The sequence below is a fragment of the Podarcis tiliguerta genome, assembly GCF_965153285.1.
Source record: "Podarcis tiliguerta genome assembly, chromosome: Z".
In the NCBI taxonomy this organism is placed as follows: Eukaryota; Metazoa; Chordata; class Lepidosauria; order Squamata; family Lacertidae; genus Podarcis; species Podarcis tiliguerta.
In genome coordinates, this window is record NC_139553.1 from 10046530 (window position 1) to 10070829 (window position 24300).

Below are 24300 nucleotides of genomic sequence, written 5' to 3' on the forward strand. Positions count from 1 at the left end.
AGTTATAAAAGCCATACTAAGAGACGCGGAAACAGTAGGCGGGGACATTGACAATAAAAGGCGGGAAAGCGCCCAACGACCTAAATCTGGACGAAGAACAGTTAAAAAGAGACAGCGAGGAGGCGGGGCGGGGGCGTGGTCACTGCGGGCAGCCCAGCCCCCGTGCTCCAACCCTCTCTCTCCTTTTCAAGCTATCAAAGATGGCGTCGCCGGGCTGTTAAAAGGTTCCGCTTGTCAGCGTGAGGCAAATCCTCACCGGCGAGCGCTGAGCCGCCGCCTTCCTGTTTAATTTCCATCAAGTCTCAAAACTGGAGGGAAAAAGGAAAAGGGAAGACGGTCGAGAAGACATATATATAAAAGCGAGCCGGGCCACGAGCGAGCCCGGCAGCGGCTCCCCCGCAAGCCCTCGATGTCAGCCGTGACGGTGAGGCTCGGCCCGCGCCCTGAGGGGTTGCCATGGCGACGGGAGTAATCAAAGCGGCGCCCTCAGGGAACGCAGGCGGGAATTGGCCGTTGGGCGGCTGCCGTTGAGTGGCTTCGTCCCTTCAGCGCATCCAAGGGGGAAGGAGGAGTCGGGTCGACCTTACTTACTCTCTTTGGGGAGGTGTTTGGGGTGTCGGACCTCAGGGCCCCCACACAGGTTAAGGGAAGGAGGAAGGATTAGTTTATTTTCTCTCTCTTTCTAGATATTTGATTATTTGGCTATTTGTGGACTTTTAGAAGTAAGTGGATGGGATGTTTTTTAAAATGTGTTTCTCTTTCCTCATGGTTTTAATGTATCTAAGTGGGCTTTATTGTCTGTCTGGTTGTAAGTGGTTTAGGGTTGCCGTGGGCAGGATCATTATACTGTAAATCGCCCTGTGCTCCTCAATTAATTAATCAATAATAAACAACGGGCAACTTTGGTAAATAATAAATAAATAATTTCTATCCCACACACTTTCAGCATAAATTTATGTTTTAACAGGGTGAATGGTAAGAGTAGTTTCAGGGGGGTGGGGCCAGAGGAAGAAAAGGAACGAAATAAGCTCTGACCTTTCCTTTTTAAACAGAAAGAAGCTCCGCTTGTGTGCACTTGTCACATATGCGATGACAAGTATTACTACGAGTGTTCATTTGTTAAGGTTTCGTTTTTGTTTTAAGTGTAAGTAAAGGTAAAGGGACCCCTGACCATTAGGTCCAGTCGTGGCCGACTCTGGGGTTGCGGCGCTCATCTTGCTTTACTGGCCAAGGGAGCCGGCGTACAGCTTCCGGGTCATGTGGCCAGCATGACTAAGCTGCTTCTGGCGAACCAGAGCAGCGCATGGAAATGCCGTTTATCTTCCCGCCGGAGCGGTACCTATTTATCTACTTGCACTCTGACATGCTTTCGAACTGCTAGGTTGGCAGGAGCAGGGACCGAGCAACGGGAGCTCATCCCGTTGTGGGGATTCAAACCGCCAACCTTCTGATCGGCAAGTCCTAGGCTCTGTGGTTTAACCCACAGCGCCACCCGCGTCCCTTCTGTTTTAAGTGTACCTGGTTATAATTGTTTTATCTGTAAATTGCCTTGAGATGGTGATTTATAAGGTGATTAATAAATCAATAATAATAGTTCCTACTGAGAAAACAGACCTACTGAAAATAATGAGCATAACTTACTTAGATCTGTTATTTTCAGTGTGTGTCCTCAGTGTAGAACTTAGCTGAATACAACCAAATCCTTTAAAATAAAGCACACTACATGTCTTCCAGGGTTGCAAACAGAATACAGTCGTACCTTGGAAGTCGAACGGAACTTCAAAACGTTCAGAAACCAAAGCGCAGCTTCCAATTGGCTGCAGGAAACTCCTGCAGCCAATTTGAAGCCGCGGAAGCCCTGTCGGACATTTGGGTTCCAAAGAATGTTTGCAAACCGGAACACTCACAGGTTTGCAGCATTTGGGAGCCAAAAGGTCCGAGTACCAATGAGTTCAGGAGCCAAGGTATGACTGTAGTAAGAAAGAGAGAAGTGCAATTTAAAAATAATGTTCATAATAAAAAATACTCGCATTACATGTCAGTCGTCTTTTTAAAAAATAATCATAATTTCATTGCATATCAGTGCAATTTAAATATGATTATCCTATACCACTGTTTCTATGTCCTGCTTAATAAATAAATAAATGATGATGATGATAAATAATAATAATAGAAAAATATTATTATTACCTTCCTTTTTCAAAAATCCTTTAAAGTAGAGATTTTTATCCCAGTCTGTGTCTGTCTTGGATTTGAAATTGTTTTTACTGTTGATTTATTATTGGTGTTTTTATTGTTACTTTCTTCAAGGTGTTTCATGGGAAGCTATTCATAAATGAAATGCAATAATAATGCACACTAATGTAGCAAATTAAAACAACAAATTCAAGCAACAGCAGCCCTATTTTCTACCCAACTTTCTTGGTAATCCAGAAAAGATGAGGAACCCCACCCACAGGGGAGAATGAACTAAAGCTCCTGCTAAACTGAGTCAGGTTTACCTGAGTATAGTTTAGCACAGTTAAGAATCTCCAATGCAATCTGCAGTGCATGTCTATTCAGGAGTAAGAACCATAGAGTGCAAGGAATTTATTGTCAATATGCGAGTATAGGATTGCAAGCCTTTCATGACAGACGTTTCATTGGTGAACAGACAGCATGCTAAGAGCTCGAGGCTGGTGTCTAGTTCCCAATTTCTTATGCAAAAAATTTAAATAGAGCAGCATGATTAAAAGAAGCAGTTCTTTTTAAGGATAGTAAATAAGCTGCCTAAATAAGGTACTTGTTCTGCACACCAATATATAATCACAGGGCTACCCTATTTCATACATCACAATGACCAGAAGCAACAGCATTTTCTCTGTTTAAAAGTGTTGTATTTGCACAAGGGACTTTAATATTTCATTCATGCCACACATGAATGAAAAACTGGGGATTTCCCATCCCAGAATAAGTGAAAACATTATTTTCTACAAGAGGGAAACTGCCCTGTATGAAGCACAATAACATCATGTCCAGTCCAACACAGTTTTGATACAAGATGCTGTTAAACATAGCACCCCTATGCTAATAATACACATATAAATGAACAAAGAACTGGAGGTGTGCAGCCCCAAATAAGCTTTGGGCCACTGCAAATCCTACTCACACACACTCCAAAAAAAGCTTCCTCTAGGAAATGCCTTTGTATCACATGTGGCCCAATGCTTCTTGAAGAATGATTGGGATAAAGATGTAATAAATAATCTGCCCTTCTTTCAAGTGCCACATTGTTGGGGGAGGCTGTTCATGTTTCCCAGCTTCTTCAACCTCTCTGCTTTGAGCGTTCATGTCTTTCATATTTTGGAGACAATCTACTTCTAGGAGTGTGTGGGATTGTGATGTACAATATGGTGATTCTTGTCCAACATCATATGGATATGAAAACAAAGTTCTGTCTGAAGTTACATTGGCTTGTTTTATAAAGCATCATCAAAAAGACAGCTCTTAAAAAAATAAGCTACTCTGAGTGATGTGTCTTTTAATGATGCTTTCAGTAAACAAGGATAAAGAGCAGTATCAAACGAGTCTGAAGTATTTAACCACCAACCACAATGTTAAAGAGCTAGGAAAGAAAAAGTGAAGATGAAAGAAAGATAAAAAAGGGTTTTCTTGTGTGTGTGTTTCTTTGTGGCTGATTAGCTGCTCTCCCTGTGCAAAGGTCAGAGGGGGCAGGGTTTCTGTTGAGGCAGGTGGTTAGCTGTGGGAGGAGCTTATCAGAGCTTGCAGGGCAGCAGCTGAAGAAGGAGCAAAAAGGGTTTTCTTGTGTGTGTGTTTCTTTGTGGCTGATTAGCTGCTCTCCCTGTGTCAGAGGGGGCAGGGTTTCTGTTGAGGCAGGTGATTAGCTGTGGGAGGAGCTTATCAGAGCTTGCAGGGCAGTGGCGCGCACAGTTTGATCCATCTTTTAGATTTAGGGGAGCTAGTCTCAAACGTTTGTTGGGGGAGACCTAGGTTTTTTGGGGGGGGGAGTTATTTGTCCTGTCTTCACGCTTTTTATGATGGAGGACCGCTGTAGCCACCCCCTCGCTGTTCTCAAGATGGAGTGGGAGGGAACAGCTGCAATCGCCTGCGGTTCCTGCGCGATGTTTGCCATCTTGCCAAAGGTTGCAGGCAGCTTTACCTGCAGCAATTGTATGTTGATTGCCATCTTAGAAGACAAAGTCCAGCAACTGGAAGAACGTGTAGCTACGCTCCAAAGAATTAGAGCGCTGGAGCTCTTCTTGGAAGCAACAGAGCACACCGTCTCCACCAAGGAGGAGACAGGGGACTCCCCTGAGAAGGAGGCTAGTTCACCAACACAGGAGCCAGATATATGGAGAAACGTGACTCAAAGAAGTAGGAGGCCCAGGGTTCGCTCTGATTGTTTAGAAATACACAATCGCTTTGAGGTCCTCTCCCCTAGCATGGAAGACGAAGAGCAGACTCCATTTGAGGATCTCTCCCTCATTACAGTCGATCAGGTATATGAAGACGAGCAGCAAAGTCAGTCCTCAGGGAATGTGCAGGCGACCTTGGAACGGACAGCTCACGGAAGAACCCCGACCAAACCTAAGAGGAGGCGTGTAGTGGTGATAGGGGATTCCCTACTGAGGGGAACAGAAGCAGTGATCTGTGGGCCTGACAAGATGTCTGGGGAAGTGTGCTGCCTCCCCGGGGCTAAAATCCAAGATGTAACTGAATGACTGCAAGGAATCATAAAACCCACTGACAAATACCCCTTCCTCTTGGTTCATGTGGGAACCAATGACACTGCAAGCAATAGCCTCCAGAAGATCAAAAGAGACTACGAGGCTCTGGGCAGGAAATTGAAGCAATTAAATGCACAAATTGTCATCTCATCTGTCCTCCCAGTTGAACGACGTGGCCCAGGGAGAGAGGGAAAAATAGTGGAAGTGAACAGCTGGCTTTGCAAATGGTGTAAACAGGAACGGTTTGGATTCTTAGATCACGGACTGCAGTTTCTTGAAGATGGACTTCTGGCAAGCGATGGGCTGCACCTCACAACGGTTGGGAGGAATGTTTTTGTCAAAAATCTCAGAAACCTCATCAGGAGGGCTTTAAACTGACTAATGTGGGGGAGGGAGACAGTGCTCCTGAAGGTAGGAGTCTATCAGTTGATGAAGATGATCATCCAAATGTCATAGACCAAATGGAGCAAACAGCACGCAGACCTAGTGGTGGGAGGAAAAAATCCTTAAATAAGAGACACAGGGGAAGGATTAATGGACTTCAATGTCTGTACACTAATGCGCACAGCATGGGAAATAAACAAGATGAGCTTGAGCTCTTGGTACAGCAAACTAAATATGACATAATAGGCATCACTGAAACCTGGTGGGATAAGTCCCACGATTGGAATGTAATAATGGAGGGATACAATCTATTTCAGAGAAACAGACCAGACAAGAAAGGAGGAGGAGTGGCATATGTCAGGGATGTGTATACCTGTGAAGAGATCCAAGATTTAGAACCTCAAAGCCAAAGTGAGAGCATTTGGATCAAAATTAAGGGAGAGAAGAATAACAGTGACCTCATTGTGGGAGTTTACTATAGATCCCCAAGCCAAACGGAGGACATAGATGATGCCTCCTTGGAACAGATGGCCAAGCATGCAAAAGGAAGGGAGATAGTAGTAATGGGGGACTTCAATTACCCGGATATTTGTTGGATGTCAAACTCAGCCAAGAGCATAAGGTCAAACAGATTCCTCACTGTCCTTGCAGACAACTTCATTGTCCAGAAAGTGGGATAAGCAATAAGAGGAACAGCCATTTTAGATCTGATCCTAACCAATGTTGATGACCTGGTTAGTGGGGTAGAAGTGGAAGGATCATTAGGCGCGAGTGATCATGCTCTTCTGAAGTTTACTATACAGCGGAAAGGAGCAGCCAAGCATACTAGGACTCAATTTCTTGACTTTAAGAAAGCCGACTTCATAAAACTTAGGGAAGTGCTGGGTGAGATCCTATGGACAGTAATACTAAAAGGAAAGGGAGTTCATGATGGCTGGGAGTTTGTTAAGAGGGAGATAGTAAAAGCACAACTTCAGGCAATACCAATGAGACGGAAACATGGAAGGTGCCTAAATAAGCCAGGGTAGCTATCTAAAGAACTTTTATCTGAGTTAAGATTAAAAAAAGGATGTGTACAAAAAATGGAGAAGGGGGGAAACCACCAAAGAGGAATTCAAACAAATAGCCAGCATGTGTAGACACAAAGTCAGACAAGCTAAAGCACAGAATGAACTCAGGCTTGCTAGAGAGGTTAAAAGCAACAAAAAAGGCTTCTATGGGTATGTTCGTAGCAAAAGGAAGAACAAAGAAACAGTGGGGTCACTCAGAGGAGAAGATGGTGAAATGCAAACAGGGGACACAGAAAGGTCTGAACTCCTCAATGCCTTCTTTGCCTCAGTCTTCTCCGATAAAGAAAACAATGCCCGACCTGAAGAATTTGGAGCAAATGATTCAGCAGAGGAAACACAGCCCAGAATAACTAAGGAGATAGTACAAGAATACTTGGCTAGTTTAGATGTATTCAAGTCTCCAGGGCCAGATGAACTGCATCCAAGCGTATTAAAAGAACTGGCAGATGTGATCTCAGAACCACTGGCAGTCATCTTTGAGAATTCCTAGAGAACAGGTGAAGTCCCGGCAGACTGGAGGAGGGCAAATGTTGTCCCTATTTTCAAAAAGGGGAAAAGAGAGGACCCAAATAATTACCGCCCAGTCAGTCTGACATCAATACCAGGGAAGATTCTGGAGCAGATCATTAAGCAAACAGTCTGTGAGCACCTAGAAAGGTATGCTGTGATCACCAATAATCAGCATGGATTTCTGAAAAATAAGTCATGTCAGACTAACCTGATCTCGTTTTTTGACAGAATTACAAGCCTGGTGGATGAAGGGAACGCAGTGGAAGTAGCCTACCTTGATTTCAACAAGGCATTTGACAAGGTGCCCCATGATATTCTTGTAAAGAAGCTGGCAAAATGCGGTCTTGACTATGCTACCACTCAGTGGATTTGTAACTGGCTGACTGACCAAACCCAAAGGGTGCTCATCAATGGTTCCTCTTCATCCTGGAGAAGAGTGACTTGTGGGGTGCCACAGGGTTCTGTCTTGGGCCCGGTCTTATTCAACATCTTTATCAATGACTTGGATGATGGTCTCAAGGGCATCCTGATGAAATTTGCAGATGACACCAAACTGGGAGGGGTGGCTAACACCCCAGAGGACAGGATCACACTTCAAAACAACATTGACAGATTAGAGAACTGGGCCAAAACAAACAAGATGAATTTTAACAGGGAGAAATGTAAAGTATTGCACTTGGGCAAAAAAAACGAGAGGCACAAATACAAGATGGGTGACACCTGGCTTGAGAGCAGTACGTGTGAAAAGGATCTAGGAGTCTTGGTTGACCACAAACTTGACATGAGCCAACAGTGTGACGCGGCAGCTAAAAAAGCCAATGCAATTCTGGGCTGCATCAATAGGAGTATAGCATCTAGATCAAGGGAAGTAATAGTGCTACTGTATTCTTCTCTGGTCAGACCTCACCTGGAGTACTGTGCCCAGTTCTGGGCACCACAGTTCAAGAAGGACACTGACAAACTGGAACGTGTCCAGAGGAGGGCAACCAAAATGGTCAAAGGCCTGGAAACGATGCCTTATGAGGAACGGCTAAGGGAGCTGGGCATGTTTAGCCTGGAGAAGAGGAGGTTAAGGGGTGATATGATAGCCATGTTCAAATATATAAAAGCATGTCCCATAGAGGAGGGAGAAAGGTTGTTTTCTGCTGCTCCAGAGAAGCGGACACGGAGCAACGGATCCAAACTACAAGAAAGAAGATTCCACCTAAACATTAGGAAGAACTTCCTGACAGTAAGAGCTGTTCGACAGTGGAATTTGCTGCCAAGGAGTGTGGTGGAGTCTCCTTCTTTGGAGGTCTTTAAGCAGAGGCTTGACAACCATATGTCAGGAGTGCTCTGATGGTGTTTCCTGCTTGGCAGGGGGTTGGACTCGATGGCCCTTGTGGTCTCTTCCAACTCTATGATTCTATGATTCTATAATATGTGGGCAGATTAAACAAATCAATGAAGCTGTTTGCAGGATATGTAGGATTATGAGTATTAAAATCTAGGTGAAATAAATTAGAGCATGTATGACAAAAGGGTTTTTGTCAACCGAGCTCTACTCAGCAGGGCTTTTTTTTCAGCCGGAAGTTGCCAGAACACAGTTCTTGCACCTCTCAGGTGAGCACCTTTGCCATTCTAAGAGAACAAGGGAGGTATTCATTGTAAGTTCCAGCATCTCTTTTTCTAGAAAAATAGCACTGCTACTCAGAGTAAACCCATTGAAATTAATGCATCTAAGTTACTTTTGTCCATTATTTTCAATAGTTCTACACTGAGTGGGATTAGCATTGGCTAAAACCCAAAAAATTACTCTTTTTTTGAATTTTCTTTTTCATCTCAGCCTCACAATGTTAGTTTTGTTAGTTATACAAGTGTTTAAGAAGCTAGTTAAAATAATAAATGTGCTATTCTTACCTTATAAAGAACCCATTGTTTCCAAGTGTTGCAGAGAGATTAGAAGATAATTCAGTCCTTGCCTGCAGACTCACAATCTAATAGACATGTATGAAAAAGAATGGGGTGTTCCTGGCCAATCTATGATCCCGGGGTGTTCCTGATCAATCTATGGAGTTGGATGTCCCTGCTGTATTTGATCTGGAAAACTGAGCCTCCCTGCCTTTACATTAACACAAATAAGAAGCCTTTGGCAGAGACCAATTGGCTGTGCACACTCAGGGCAACTGGCAGTTGTAGCTGAGTGTTATTTCTGCCAGAGAGGACAGAAGCAAGCTCTGTGCCGCTTCTCCTTCTGCAGCCAATGAATTGGGCCACATTCATTTCTCTTTTGCCATGATGTGCTTCCTAGGAGAGGGGACACGGGTGGCACTTATGTCTAAATCACTGAGCATCTTGGGCTTGCTGATCAGAAGGTTGGTAGTTCAAATCTGCCGGACAGGGTGAGCTCCTGTTGCTTTGTCCCAGCTTCTGCCAACCTAGCAGTTCAAAAGCATACCAGTGCAAGTAGATAAATAGGGACCTCTGCCATGGGAAGGGAAACAGCATTTCTGTATACTCTGGCTTTCGTCATGGTGTTCTGTTGCACCAGAAGTGGTTTAGTCATGCTGACCACATGACCCAGAAAGCAGTCTGTGGACAAACACTGGCTTCCTTGGTCTGAAGTGAGATGAGCGCCACACCCCATAGTCGCCTTTGACAGAACCTAACCGTCCAGAGGTCATTTACCTTTTGCCTTACCTGCTTCCTAGGAGACAAGAGGTATGGTCTTCCCTGGCCATTGGATCCCTGACTGGTGGCAGAGGTTAAAGTGTACTTTACTTTCCTTCTGCAGACTCATAGCAGCAGAGAATGTTAGGGAGAAGTACCTTAGCGTAGCAGTTTAATAAACAATGGCCTTAGTTTTAAGTTAGCTTTGGGCTATATGACTGGTTGCTTTGAAGAGCCTACAGCAGAGACCATATGAGTCATCAAAAGGTGCATGCTTTATATATCAAGTGAACTAAAATTAATGTTGTGATCTGCTCTTTGTTACTGTCCAAATGAGATGGCAGATAGTAGATGTGCTTTAGCAACAGAAACAGTTTGAACTGCCTTTAGGTATTCTTGGGAAGGCAATGTGTTATGTAACACAGGGTATTACATATAATACACACAGAGGGACACACATGCTGGGCACAAAACACTCTTAGGTGTAGACTTCCACCCTACAAATCTCAGTTTTAGTTGTTTGTTCTCTGGTGTATATGTGTGTGTGTGTTTACCATTTGTCATCTGTTTGCCTCCCATTTTGATGAAACAGTTAAGGAGAAAACAGGCCTGATGTTTGCCATTCATGTTTATAACTGTAATAGGCAGGAAACTGACATTACTCCTACTCAAGAGAGTAGTTGTAGGTGGAGGAATCTCTAAGGTAGTTTGCTTCTTTGCCTGGTTTTCTTATCCTACAACTCTAACAGAAACTGTTCATATAAGCTAAAGTGTTTCTGCACTAGTGGGGGTGGTGTGGGAAACCACAGCTTCCTGAAAGCAAACTGAGGACGTGGTAAGTAAGCAAAGATAGAAGGCATGAAATTTGAGTTAGCTCTGGCTGCCTAGGCAAGTTGCACTGAGGGACGTGTGCACTAGTGGCTTTCCTTATTATTTTTTGGTTTATCCTCATTTTTAAAGTTCATTTTGTAAGTCACTTTGAGTTTCACTTTTTGAAAAAACAGTTAAAAATAAGGATGAAGAATGAGAGTTGTAAAAGCTCTGAAAGAAAGTTTCTTTAATGTTCATTTAACATAACCAATAATTAAGATCTGTAGATTACATTTGAGCAGCTATATGAATATTTTTATGCCCTTGGAAACGATTTAAAGAGGATCTTGTGTTTGTCTGCTTGTAGCTTTTCACCTAATACTATGCAGCATTCTGTGCAATAAGGAAAGGCCAGCCACAAAGAGCACCACTTAGAAAGAGACTGTTGTCTTCATCTCGAACTCGGAGTCCAATGTCTACTGTGAGTTCAAGCAGCAGGTCACCATCTCCATTGAGCAGACGAGGTATTCCAGCTACTTATCTGACAAAGGGGAAAAGGCGTCAAGGAAATGCACCTGAAGAAAGTGATACAGGAATTCCCTCTGAATCTTCAATTGGACAAGGTATAGTAGTTAATAGCATTTTAAACTATACGTTTCTGACATTTAGATCTAGACATATGCCCGGATTTTATTTTATTTTGGTGGGGGAACAATAGAATATGGCTTTTGAACTAGCTTTTATTTCTTGATTGTTTGATAACTATGTATTCCACTATAGAGCACAGTATTTCCAGGCACCTCAACAAATTATAAAAATAAAAACAGTAATACCAAGATAAAATTTCATATAATAATAAGACAGGAAAAAAAGAGTTAAAGACAGGAAATAACACAATGCCTTGTTTCACCTGACATGAAAATGACATCAACAGAAGGTACCAGGTGATGCTCCCTAGGAAGAGCATTCCAGAAACTAATATCTATTTAGAGCATTTTGTAGATAATAAGAGCACAACATGTTCTCAGGCAGGTGCAGCTGAGTGTGTTTAGAGGTGCCAGAGGGCCCACTAGAGAGTTCTTTTGTTCAGAACCGGAGGTCCTTCTCCATGTGCCCCATCCAAAAGAAGGTCAGAGGTTGGTGACACAGGAGAGGAGCTTTTCAGTTGTCCCAGCACACCTTGCCCAAAACTATGGCATGTTTTAATGTGGCAGCACAAAGTTGTTGAAGTCAGCACCAGGCAGGGCACACTGAGAAGAACATGGTTGGTGGAAGGACCCTGAGTGAGTGACTGGGAGAAGAAAGGAAGAGGTGGGAGGGTCCACCACTTTCTGTGTGAGACAAGAGTTAAGAGCTACCTTTGAGAGAGGACTTTCTCTATTTTTGTTTTTGTTAGATTAGTTTCTTTTATCTTGCTGTATTATTTGGAACTCTGTCCCTATTCTCCACATTAATGGATGGTGGAGAAGTTAGCATAGTGCTTATAGAGAGGAGCAATGCTGGATAGTTGGACTTGCCATGGTGGAGAACTTAGCTGCACCCATGTGGATGGTAAGCTGCAGGCAGCAGTTTTCCCACCAGCAATAATTCACAGAAAGCTCTGAAAGGGGGCATTCTAGGCCAAAGACAAAAACTGGCAGCTTTGGAACATAGGATCTGGGTATGTTCATGTTGGGATAAGTGTTCTGACAGGGTATGCCTGCTTGGTTTCAGTTGGGAGTGAAATCTAAGCATTAGGCCAAAAGGTTTCATGGAAAAGTAATTTTTAAGAATGCCTTTAAAGTAAGAGATGTTCAGGAAGAGAGTTCAGGAGAAGAAGTGAGGGGAAATGGCAGGAACCATAAAAAATAGAAAAAGAATTATTGAAAGATAATACCCTTCTTTGAAAAGACAATTACTGAACTTTTAAAACAGGGATGGAGAACCTGTGGCCCCCCAGATGTTTTGCCCTGCAGCTACTATCACCCCTGACTTTTGACCATACTAGCTGGGGCTAGTAGGAATCGGAGTCTAATGATATCTGGAGGGCTACATTTTAGGCACTCCTATTGTAAAGAGACATGATAATGGAAAGCAAAGGGGACAAATGGCAAGTTTGATGGTCAATAAACATAGACCATTATGAGGTTATGATGGAAGTGTCAGTATCCAAAGTTATTAGCTCAGTGATAGAAACAACTCACTAATAGGTTTGCTTTGTCATACTACATATTTTATGAACATGCTAAAAGCACTTTTTAATGCAATCAGATATTTTGTCCTTTATGACAAAACTTTAAGTTGAATGCTTTTCTTTCTATTATTGTATTGTCACACAATACAATACAATAAGCAACACCTTATTGTTCATTTCAGATGACAACTGTATCAGTCCAGGTATCAGATACATAACTGAGACTCTTATCAAGAAGCTGTCCAAACAGGAAAATCTGGCACGCGTAACTACTCTAAATCTTTCCCTTGCCAAAGATGGGGGAAAGAAGTTTAAGGTATAATGTTTATTATTATTTTTCCTCTCATCTTTCCCCCTGATGGGACTCAGGGGAATGTCACACTTGTGTCTATTCACCTAGAACAAAAAAATTGCTGCATATAGAGCTACCACTGCACATTCCAGTTTACCTACAAAAACTACCCATAGAGTCCTTGACTTTATATCATGCCTTTTAAAAAGTATACAGTCGAATTTTTTATACTATATATTGCTGGTACTCCCTGTTCCAATGACTTGCTTCTGGGGCTATTTATCAAGGCAAATTATCCAGACCAGAAGAAGTGAATTCCCTAGCTTAGAGGTTTTATCTAAAAGCAATAACCTTTCTACAGCCCAAGCAAGGGTGGAAAACCAGGCTCTCCAGAATTTATATCGAGTAGTCAATGCAGATAATTCATACAAATTGCAAATCACAGAGGCTGATGTTCTACACCTTTATTTCCTTCTGTGCCTGAAGAGAGTAGTGTAAACAAAAAGACTCCTAGTGAGTTCACTTGGCTGGATCCCATTCTGAGAGGCCAGGAGGCTCCCCAAATAAGTCCTGACACCATTTTAATAAACTAAATACAATAGCATATTTCACATTTCATTGTAGACCAGGAGTTGCTAGTATGCCCTATATATGTGGGACTAAAACTCCCATCAGCCCCAGCCAGCATGGCCAATGGTAAGGGATAATGGGAACATCTAGAGGAGGTACCATGTTGGCTATCTCTGCAGTAAACCATAGTTAATGTTTTACCCTGAATATTGTTTCCCACTAGCACATGGAGAAAACAAAATAAACCCGTGACTTAGCATTATGTCCCTGATTAAAGGACCCCAGTCAGTAAATCAAGAACAAATCATGGCTCCAGTTCCTGATTTTGGGGGTAGTGTAACAAAGCATCATCCTTGATTTGAATGTAAAGTTACACCAGCAATTTGTTTCCTTCTAGCATGAGTTGGAAAGAGCAAAAATTGGTCAAGATCAGCACATTCACAGCAAACCATTGACTATAGTTTACCAGGAAGTGTGAATAAGACAATTGGAAGAAAAATAAAACGTGGTGTCCTGTTGAAGAGAATTAGGCACATCTTAAAATAACTTTAATTCAATTGAGTTCATTTGCTTAAAATGATGGGTAACCACATGGGTGTAGCCAAAGGTTTGTAGGGGAGGAAAGGTGCCCCTACCCCAATTCAAATAAGTAAATAAAAATATTTAACTAACTAACCAATTGCATCACAAATAACTTGGTTCTGCACCCCCCCCAACATAAAGTCTGCCACCCTAAAATAAATCGTGGCTATGCCCAAAGGTAAGCAGAAAACCTAGTAATGATGTCTTTCAGTATCAGACTGAGATAAAGCTGGTTTTTTACAACCGTTTTACATCTCTGAATTTGGCCACTTGAGAAGCTGCCTCCAAATATTTAAGATGCTCAAAATAAGTTTTTAAATGCCTCTTGGGTGAAACTTAAAAAAAAATTCAAAATCAGTTGGTACATTTCCACTCGATTATTAATCTCAGTTGATAGCATGATTAATTGTTTGTCAGCATGGCTCTGAAAAATAGAAGGCTACTGTTTTATCTCACTGTCAACACTATTCTAGTAGTTTTATATCTTGTGTATATTTTCAGTACCTAGAAAATCTCGAGAAGTGTGGTACACTTGAGGTCCTCAATCTCAGTAACAATCTGATTGAGAAGATTGAAAAACTAGACAAACTTTTAAAGCTACGTGCCCTCAATCTATCATTCAACAAAATATGGTAAGCAAGATTGTAGCAAAATACTGTTTTCTTAGTATGGTGCATTAAAAGATTCATTGTTGCAAAATGTTGCTACATTGGGATTGTGAACCATGAAACAGGAACAGCTTCCACCAAAGAGAGAACTAAAAATAACCCAGGCTGTAGGAGTCTGTAGCTCTAGTGCTTTTGTTTTGGTCCTGGTACTTTTTTAGCAAAGCAGCTTTCATAATTTGATGCAGAAATGGCATCAAGGTATTAAAATCCTTCATGATTGTAGAGGTAGAACATGGGAAGCTGTCTTATGCCACATTCTATACCACATTGGTTGTGTTCCTGCTCACTCTGGATATGTAAGTTATACCTTGGAAGTCGTACAGAATCCATTCTGGAAGTCCATTTGACTTCCAGAACATTCAAAAACCAAAGCATAGCTTCCGATGTGTTATTGTGGGGTCCAAAGTCCCCATGGCCCCTAGGAATTGGCTCCTTTAGTGGTCAGTGGACTAGGGGGACTAAGCTAGTCCCCTAAATGTTCCCCTGGTGTCTCCTTCCCAAAGTCTAGGAAACTTCTTCCCAGCTTAAGGAGGCACAATGCTCCGACGGGTCCAGGATCCCTTTTGTTACCTTCCCAAAACCTGGGAATCTTCTGCTTGGCTTAGGGAGAGAGGTGCAGTGCTCACATACATGATGTCCTCCCCACAATTACTCTCTCAAGGTGGCACCTCTGACCTTACTGTTGCCCTACAGAAAATTTTGCTGCATGCCACTGCTTTGAAATACCCAGCCAGATGGGCAGGGTATAAATAATAAATTGTTTGTTTGTTTGTTTGTTTGTAGGTCAGAGCGAGAACATAGATTTGCAGACCAGGTATTACCAAGTGTCTGTATTTAAAATGACAGGCTGCAATCCTAACCCCATTTACCTAGGTGTAAGCATCATGGAATATGATAGGACTTTGGAGGACACTGGTTTTCACTGTCAGGCTGCAACACTTCAGAATAGATATGTCTAGGATTGCACAGTTAGCTCTGTGAAGTTAAGTTGCCTAAACCTGAATGCTACCATTTCACTATCTTTTTGGATCAGGCTGCCCATTGATTTCTACACACTACATTTGATGTAACTTCCTCACTTGGTGAAACAGCTTTTCTATGATGAAATGTGGATTAGAGCAATGAGTTGTGTGGGGTTTTTTTAAAAAAACAACAACACCAAGGCATAACAACGCAGGCATGATAAACCTCTTCAAACGAAAGCAGAGAAGGGCACAAGCAATTTCCCTCCTACCATATGCTGATTAGAATGGTATAGTTTTTGGAGCGCAAAATAGAACCTTTCCAAACAGTCAATAGTATTTACAATAATATTTTAATGAAGTTTTGCTTAACATTCCTGAAAATCCCCAACAATATTGCAACAGTTTTCTGATTTCAGAAATTTTATTTACTGGCATAGTATCTTGATAGCTATCATTTGTCCTCCCTAAATATATGTTTTATTCTATATTTGTTTTAAAATAGCAAAATGAAAACAGTTATGCAAACACCAAACCAGGTATCAAGCCGAAAAGCTGCATATAGTTTTGGAGGAACTCAATTTACATGAAATAATCATTTATCAAACATCTATTGTAATTGCATCTTATTCTTTCTTGTGGTTGCTGTAAATGTAATTCCTCAAAGCTTTTTGGCTTGGAGTCTCATTTTCTGCTTGTAGACTAAACAAAACATACTTTACAGATGCAGAGCACTAGGATTCCATGACTCCAAACCCAAAGGTTTAGGAAGAAATAGTAGAATATTCAACAGGTCTCCAGTGTTTGTGGCTAAGCCTTTTAAAAAACTATGAAGCCAGATGTGAGCACGTATGGGAGTTGTTCCTGGTTTTAGAAATCATGGTTTGAAAATGTTCCCTGTGTCCTAGGAGAAACTTAAAGGTATACAGATGTTGTTCATCTTATAATATATAACTTCAATATTTCTCTCTGTTCACCAGTAAAATAGAAGGTATTGAACATCTACAGAATTTACAGAAGCTGAACCTTGCTGGGAATGAGATTGAGCACATCCCAGCATGGGTAGGGAAGAAACTCAGGTCCTTGCGCATCCTGAATTTGAGAAAAAACAAAATATCATCTGTAAGTGATTTCAACTTAGAGCGATGCTTGCAGAACACTCCTTGTTTTTGGATTTTAGTTGTTGTCTGCTTACTTCTTTCTTTAAGCCTTTTCCTTAAGATAACACTTATAGACATTTGAAAATCGCTGTCTCTGTAGAAGATTGATAATAACCATGTGTACCAGTTAGCTATATTTAATTATTATTTCTTTACTTTTAAAGAATGAGCCTTCCAAGCACCTGTGAATGCTTTCATCTGGTGACAAATCACAGAAATACATGATTTTAAAGGAAGATAAGATGAAGTAGGGTACATTTCTCATGTGATGAAATGTAAAGAGGACTAGAAAATGAGAGACAATCATATAGTTCCAGCAATTTTTCCATAAAGGCAAGAGCAAGTGTCAGTGTGAGGATTTCCCCCCAGAGATTCCCACTGTATGATGATTAGAATTATATGTTGACATATGCTAAGGCAGTAGCTTGCAAAACTATTTTCCAGAAGGCCTTTGGAGCTTTTCAGGAGTTCTTCAGTGAGAAGATTAGTAATTATGGCTGAGTGCCCCTGATAGGCACATGGCTCTCCAGTGGCAACAGCCCTTGGAGGCATTTTGTACAACACTCTGAACAATACTTGTGTTTAGGACTTGGATGAAAACTCGAGAAACAGTTCTGATGGGGGGGGCATATCTCTTCATGGAAAGATACGCCCTTGTTGGGAACACATGTTTCAGCACTCAAATGAAATCTCCTAACATTTTGACTCAGGAGCTCTGGTGTTTTTTTGCCTTTGTGTAACACTGTTAATGCCTTGTTATCACTGACACAGTATGATTTCACTGGTCTGGGTTCAGTTTTAACATAAATAATTGATTTAATATTTTATGTTAGATTATGTGTCTATAAGCAGAAAATGGAATATGTTTCATGCTTCAAAGAATATCTAATTCTTGTACCTCCCCTCCTTTCTTTCAGCTCCATGAGGTAGCTAAACTGAAGTCTCTTAAAGACTTGACTTCTCTGTTTCTGGCAGACAATCCTGTTGTAAACCTTCCTCATTATCGTCTGTATACCATATTCCATTTGAGGTCACTGGAAGATCTTGAGGGACAGCCAGTGACAAACCATGACAGAGAAGAAGCTCTTGAGAGGTTTAATTTAGGTAAATATGATAATCATAGGATTATAAAACAACAGTTCTAGCTAATACATGTCTACTCAGAAGTAATTCCTGTTGAGATCTTACATGATGAGGGGCTGGAAGAATAAAGGAAAGCTCTCAGCTGAAAGCTGGGAGGGTCCACCACTTTCTATGTGAGACAGGAATTAAGAGCTACCTGTGAGAGAGGACTCTGCATGTTCGTTTTTTAAACCGTATTGTATGGTTCGCCAGAAGCGGCTTAGTCATGCTGGCCACATGACCCGGAAGCGGAACACCAGCTCCCTCAGCCAGTAAAGTGAGATGAGCACCCCAGAGTCTTCTATGACTGGACCTAACAGTCAGGGGTCCATTTAACTTTACCTATTATAAGTACAGTAAAAATGTTTTAAATCTTGCCAAAAAAAGGAAAGTGAGAAAGCCATAATAAACATGTAATTGTTGTTACTCAACAACAATTACTTGGGAAGCCATGATCGGATGTGACTCTTTTTATTGTCTTCTTGGCAGCACACATGCCTAGTTTGTAAAGTGACCTAAGATTCAAAATATATAGGCAGTAGATATAATTTTACTTTGGGAGTATCACATCTACGAAAAGCACAAGGCATGTTCAGGCATTCACTTGAGCATGTAAATCTGAATCTTTAAATGAAACGGTGGGTCTGAACACAAATCCTGCCTCCAATGTCCCTACCACGTGTGGCCCTGCCTCATAAGTCCCCAATGTTCTCTATGTTGAGCAGAGACAGTTGTTATTCCACAGTCATACACCATTCAGAAATAGGTTGGCTCTTCCACTTATTTATATAGGCCAGGCTTCCTCAAACTCAGCCCTCCAGATGTTTTGAGACTACAATTCCCATCATCCCTGATCACTGGTCCTGCTAGCTAGGGATCATGGGAGTTGTAGGCCAAAAACATCTGGAGGGCCGAGTTTGAGAAAGCCTACAATAGGCAGAACTTATGCAAATAAGCTTTGGAATCTTTGTCCCTGGCAGTTAGAAGGACAACTGCTCTTTTCTGACCTGTCTGCTGTGTGGTGACAGGGCTTCAGAGGAGTTCCAGCTTCCCTGACTTTTTTAAAACAACAAGTGTAAGGGTAGTAGGTATCTTCTCACCTGAACCTAGATTAGATTGGATGGGAAGACCTCTTTCTTCTGTCTATTAAACTGTGAGACTTGGTGTTGATTTTATGCTCATCAAGTAATTTGCATGCTTTAACCATATGCATCTTTGGGAAAAGCCACTAGTGTCATTGGTTTCCTTTTCTGTCAGTGATCAGTAAATGTAGCAAAATGAGTGTATATGATTTGCTGATTTGCCTTATTCTGCAGAAGAGATAGAAAATCTAGAAAAGGACTTGGAGAAAACTGTGAAAGAGTTGGAAGACCTTAAAACCAAACACTCTGACCTGGGTGAACAACTTCAGCAACAAGATGACCTTAACAAATCATTAAAACAAAAAAATCTGCAACAGAAACAAAGCTGTCATGACCTGGAGAGTGAACTAGAGACAAAAAATGAGCTGGTAAAGCAACCTTGGTTCTTAAAATCCCAGTAGACTGTTGAATATCTCTAGAAATTTCTTATGGCATTGAATGATACTGTTTTATCTGTTTATACTGTTGAATGACACTAGGTTAACATTTACAGCGTGGTAGTACAATTGACTCCAGTAGGACTACAGCAGTACAGTTGTACTTCGGGTTACATACGCTTCAGGTGACAGACTCCGCTAACCCAGTTTAGAACTTTGCTTCAGGATGAGAACAGAAATTGTGCTCCGGCGGCGCGGCAGCAGCAGGAGGCCCCATTAGCTAAAGTGGTGCTTCAGGTTAAGAACAGTTTCAGGTTAAGAACAGACCTCCGGAACGAATTAAGTACCTAACCCGAGGTACCACTGTATATCAAGTTGTGGGAATAATCTCATTATTTGGCTTTCTATTTGGTTTATTTGACAATAGCCATCATTATATTATCATTATATTTGTATGTGTTATGTTTAAAATTATTAGAAAGCTAAATGTTTTCTAGCCTTAGTACACATTTTTTGTCTTCAGATAGATGGATTTAAATGTTTTCTGGCTGGGCATTAAGCCATGTGCTCTGTTGTTGCCATAAATCCTATTGTATCTATGGTTTATTTCTAACATTCAATGTGCTTCTGAACAGAGCCCCAACTTTTATTTCTGGATGTAAAATCCACAGGTGGTTTGGTGGATTTTGTATGCAGAAATGAAAAATTAGGATTATATTTAAAAACCTTAATGGCTAATTAAGCTTTGAGTTTCTTTATTAAATCATTATTTGTCATGTCTGCAATAATTACTGGGAGTTAGGTATTCCCTTTTAATTAAGATTCTTCAGAGCTGGGCTTACTGAAAACTGGCTTTGTAAGCTGTGTGTCTTTATGACCACACTGTCATTATCCCACTGAAATGAATGGGAGCTAGATTTTTTCAATGGATTGTATTCAGCAGATAACACACACATCTAATTGAATAAACAGCACAAACAGTTTAATCTTATTAGTATCTTGATCTGGTAACGTATATTTTTCAGCACTGTCTTCTCTTGTCCTTCTGGTGACTGATTTAGTTTGCTCCTCTTTTCATTTAGCCTGTATCTTGGTTTGTTTGATCCATTTCCTTTATTGCTGACTGAGCCTTTATTCTTCACTAAAGGTAGCCTCTGTGTGTATAAGCTTGACTACGCTTTTTTTTGGCTGCAACCCATAGTGCTTCTTTGCATGGTCCTGTTTCGAATTATTCAATAATGTGAAAGCTGTACTTGTTTTATCATTATTTGTTCACCAAAAACACTTCCCTGTGTCAAATATTTTTTCTAAATTAGAAGTTGTGCATGGTGTTGGATACTTTGATTTAGAAATCTAATTCTTTTCCTTCTTCCAATCTTTCCTGTTTCTACCCTTTTCTCTCCCCGTCCCTTCAGTTCTTCCTACTGCTACCTATTGGAACCTTGCTGCATGCTCTCCTACAGGTATCCAACAATAAAACAGTCAAAAGAGAGAGAGCACCCACTTCTCTTCCAGATAAACGAAAATAATAGGATAGTTTCAAATTGGGACTGCTTATGTTTCCATCAGTCTGTTTGGTTCTTCAAATATATTTGTGATTATAGGTAAAGGTACATACAGATTTAGGTGGATCCAGTGCATTTATGATTCTTAAGCAACTATAACACTTAACCACAGCTCAGTTTGTTTTCCATAGTTCATGGTTAGGCACAAATCAATATATGAAACCAAGGTTTGCGTGAGCTGTGGTTAAGTGTTATAGTTGCACTTGATCATGTCAAAGTTAAGGCAGTTTCTCCATCACTCATAGTAAGAAGGTCTTCCAGGTGGCTCTGGGGTATGCATGAACTCTGGGGCAGGATGAGCTGCATTTGACTGTTAACCAGGCTTAGACTACAAACCATGGTTTGTGCTTACCATCTTCAAGTATTATATCTGCAGAAGGCAGTAGTCCCAATACAACTTACATGCAAAAATTAACTGGAAAAATATGACCAAGACAGCATTTTTATTTTTGTTGTGTTCTGCTAGCTTCTAAAAGTAAAAGAGGGGGGGAAATGCTAACAGAGTAAGTGCCTCATTCTATTCAGTTCAGAAAAATGGAAATAATGAGGCTAGAGCACTTGGTGCCCTATTTTTATTTTAGTCTCCGATTTATCAATATTTGAATACTATAGTAAAGTGAATGACTGGTTAATTCTTTTTTATTTTGAGTGTACATGTATTTTCAGCATTGTGCATGACATACCATTTGCAGATACCTTAACGTGATTTGCATTAGATAGTAAATTGTTGTGATGCAGCAAATCTTGCATACAACTATTGCCAGCCGCTCCATAGCAGACAAGCCACTCCATAGCTGACAATTTGAAAAGACTCGAAGTGCATGCTGGGACTGGCTTGCTTTGTCATGGCCGGTGTGTTTGTGTGTGTGTGTGTGTGTGTGTGTGTGTGTTTGTTTAACTATCTGTATAAATGCAACATCTAAAGCAAATGCATTTTGTTATGCAAGTCTGACTAGTGTACCCTGTATTTTTACTATATAAAGATGTTTGTGTTGTGTCATTCATGCATGGATCATATAGCGACCCATGACACTGGCATTCCATTTAAATATATATGTTTATAAGACACAATTTGTTAACCTTTTGTTTTTTTGTTTTTTTGTTAGCTAAAGCAGAAGACAGTGGAATTAACCCGAGCCTGTCAGAAACAATATGAGCTGGAGCAAGAACTGGCTTTTTATAAGATTGATGCCAAGTTTGAACCATTAGGTTATTATCCAATAGAGGTAATTATTTGAAAATAGTATTTTCAGTTTTAGAGAGCCTACTTGATCCCAAACTTGTGCTGCACATCTGAATCAAAGTACGAAATCAGAACTGACACTCTGTTCCCCTCCTCAACTCCAAACTGATGGTGAGGATGGTAGAAGAGCATATCTCCAATTGCACTAAACTGCCAAGGCACTCCAGTCTGGCTGAATTTGTACTATTATGTCCTATTTCAGGATGTTGAACTTGATGATGTACCAGGTGAAAGCCCTTACATTGGGAAATCTAGATACAAAAGGAACATGTACGCTGTAGAAGGCTATATCCCTAGCAAGGCTCAGAAGATGCAGATGGGAAATCTGGAAGAAGCAGAAGAACAAAAGATTAAGAAGCTGAAACTGAATATTCTTCAGTCACTAGATGCACAACTAGAAGAAAAAGAGAGAAAGGTTAAAGGAGGTACTTCCAACCTCCCCTCCCCTTGCAAAGTTAAATGTAGAAAACCTTTCACTCTGTGTGTATTGTCTTCCATCTGATGCTCTTGATTTCTGCTGAATGTTAAAGCTGACAGTTAAATTACTGACTCAACAGCATCTGAGTATCAGTCTAGTGAGGCGAGGGCTGAGGTGACATTTGAATACAAGACTTCCCAGTTTACACTCCTAGCCATTACAGTAGGTTTCGGTAGGCTAAAGGAATGGGTTTTACCAAAGCAGCTTCAGATCTCCTTCAAAGTGGAGCAGTTCAGCAATTTTAGACCCTGAACTTAATGGTCTAAAGGGGTGGCCATATGTGTTACATCAGTGTTATGTTAAAGCAAAATCCAAACAAGTTTGCCAACCCTGATGAAAAGGAAATGCTCTGTGCGTGTTCCACAGTTTAAAGCCAAATCATGGCACCATCATGACTACAGAAATAAAATGTGGCTTGCTTCTGCCACCCCAATTGTAAACACTTCTACTTGGGAATAAGAATCATTTGGTTATGGAAAAGGATAACATGTTTATCTAGTAACAATAAATAACCATGTGCAACCATGTACAAGTTTAGTCGGTTATCTCTTGATTATAAAACATTTTACAATATAATAAGAAAACATGCTGTAGCAACCAGAAGCAGGCCAGGTACAGTACTGGACCTGTTTGTCACTGTCCTCCTCATCTGCTGTTCTCTGGGTGGTTATTTGGGGCCCCAGATTTAGTCCCAAGACCCAGCTCTAGTCTGCACTATTATTCAGTCACTTGAATGCAACTCCATTCAAACTGGCTCACGATTGACCTTTTTCCTAACACCTTCCTAATTTTTGACCTGCTAGATCTCATTCAGTAAATCTATGTAAGCATATACATAAAAGACTACATATAATGCAATCCAAGCCTGCTCAGATGCAAGCTCCACTGCCTTCAATTGAATTTATTTCCAAATCAGTGTATATAGCACTATAGCCTAAAAGACTTGCAGCATCGACAAACTTTCCTGTGCACTTCCCTGGATTGTGACCGCTGCTTTCTACCCTTCTGGAGACATTCACCATAACTGCAACATATGTCCATGTTGGCACTGGATAGCTGCAATTGGCATGTCTTTATCATTTGTTTCTCATTTTCCCAGCCCAAGAAAAATTAACAGAATTGCTAGGTGAAGTAGCCAATGCAGAGCAACGTGTTTTAAAAGCAACAGAGGAGCTTAAACTAGTCCAAGATGTTGTGGCTCAGAAAAAGGTATGTATATAAGCCTCTACTTCCCTGCTAGGTTCTCCCCTGGAGCATTCTGTACATATTTATAGGCACAAGGTGAAAACATTTCTCTGTAAATATGGCCTTTTAAATGTGTTTGTGGGTTTGTGGGTTTTGATTCATTTTTGTTTCATTCTGTATGTTGTGTTCTCAGTTTGTATTTTTATGTTAATGCACATTAATGCAGTATACAAATTTAATAAACAACAATGTGGCAATAAACTGAAACAATTGAAAAGACCTGTTTATTTTTTTTGTGCATAATTGCCAAATTCCAAGCATTTCAATCTAATGCTTTGGGGCTGCACAGTAAAGCTGCATACCTTATTCCAACACTTGGCCATATGTAGCACTAAGGAAAAAGGCAGGTTTTCATAGATGATAACTTTTCCCTGTGAAATGCAGTGATAGACTGATAGCCCTGTGGATGTTAACTTGAGATGCATTGGCTGCATTGGGACTAACTTCTACATAAGCATGCATAGAATTGGGCCCACACTGCAGAATTCAAGTTCACAAGGAAAATCACTGAATCATATTTTTACACCATACAGCTTGTGTAGTCTCTGAATCCTTTGTATCTCAGTCTTAG

The 24300-nt window shown here is 40.9% G+C and overlaps 1 protein-coding gene across 6 annotated transcripts in view; it reads left to right on the forward strand.

Moving 5' to 3' along the window:
• The window catches only part of CNTRL (centriolin), a 68294-nt gene continuing 43994 nt past the window's right edge, over positions 1–24300 (forward strand). The window contains exons 1-12 of one of the 6 annotated variants that reach the window (XM_083422813.1): positions 185–424; positions 687–722; positions 10518–10773; positions 12506–12639; positions 14269–14399; positions 16378–16519; positions 17475–17661; positions 18996–19189; positions 20614–20661; positions 21870–21989; positions 22209–22431; positions 23584–23693. In XM_083422813.1, the coding sequence (XP_083278939.1) occupies positions 10623–10773; positions 12506–12639; positions 14269–14399; positions 16378–16519; positions 17475–17661; positions 18996–19189; positions 20614–20661; positions 21870–21989; positions 22209–22431; positions 23584–23693 (1440 nt within the window). In that variant the 5' untranslated portion in view covers positions 185–424; positions 687–722; positions 10518–10622. Of the gene's footprint in view, positions 425–506; positions 605–686; positions 723–10517; positions 10774–12505; positions 12640–14268; positions 14400–16377; positions 16520–17474; positions 17662–18667; positions 18764–18995; positions 19190–20613; positions 20662–21869; positions 21990–22208; positions 22432–23583; positions 23694–24300 lie in introns of those variants that run through there. The other 5 variants (XM_083422815.1, XM_083422812.1, XM_083422816.1 and 2 more) reach the window with 5 other exon arrangements.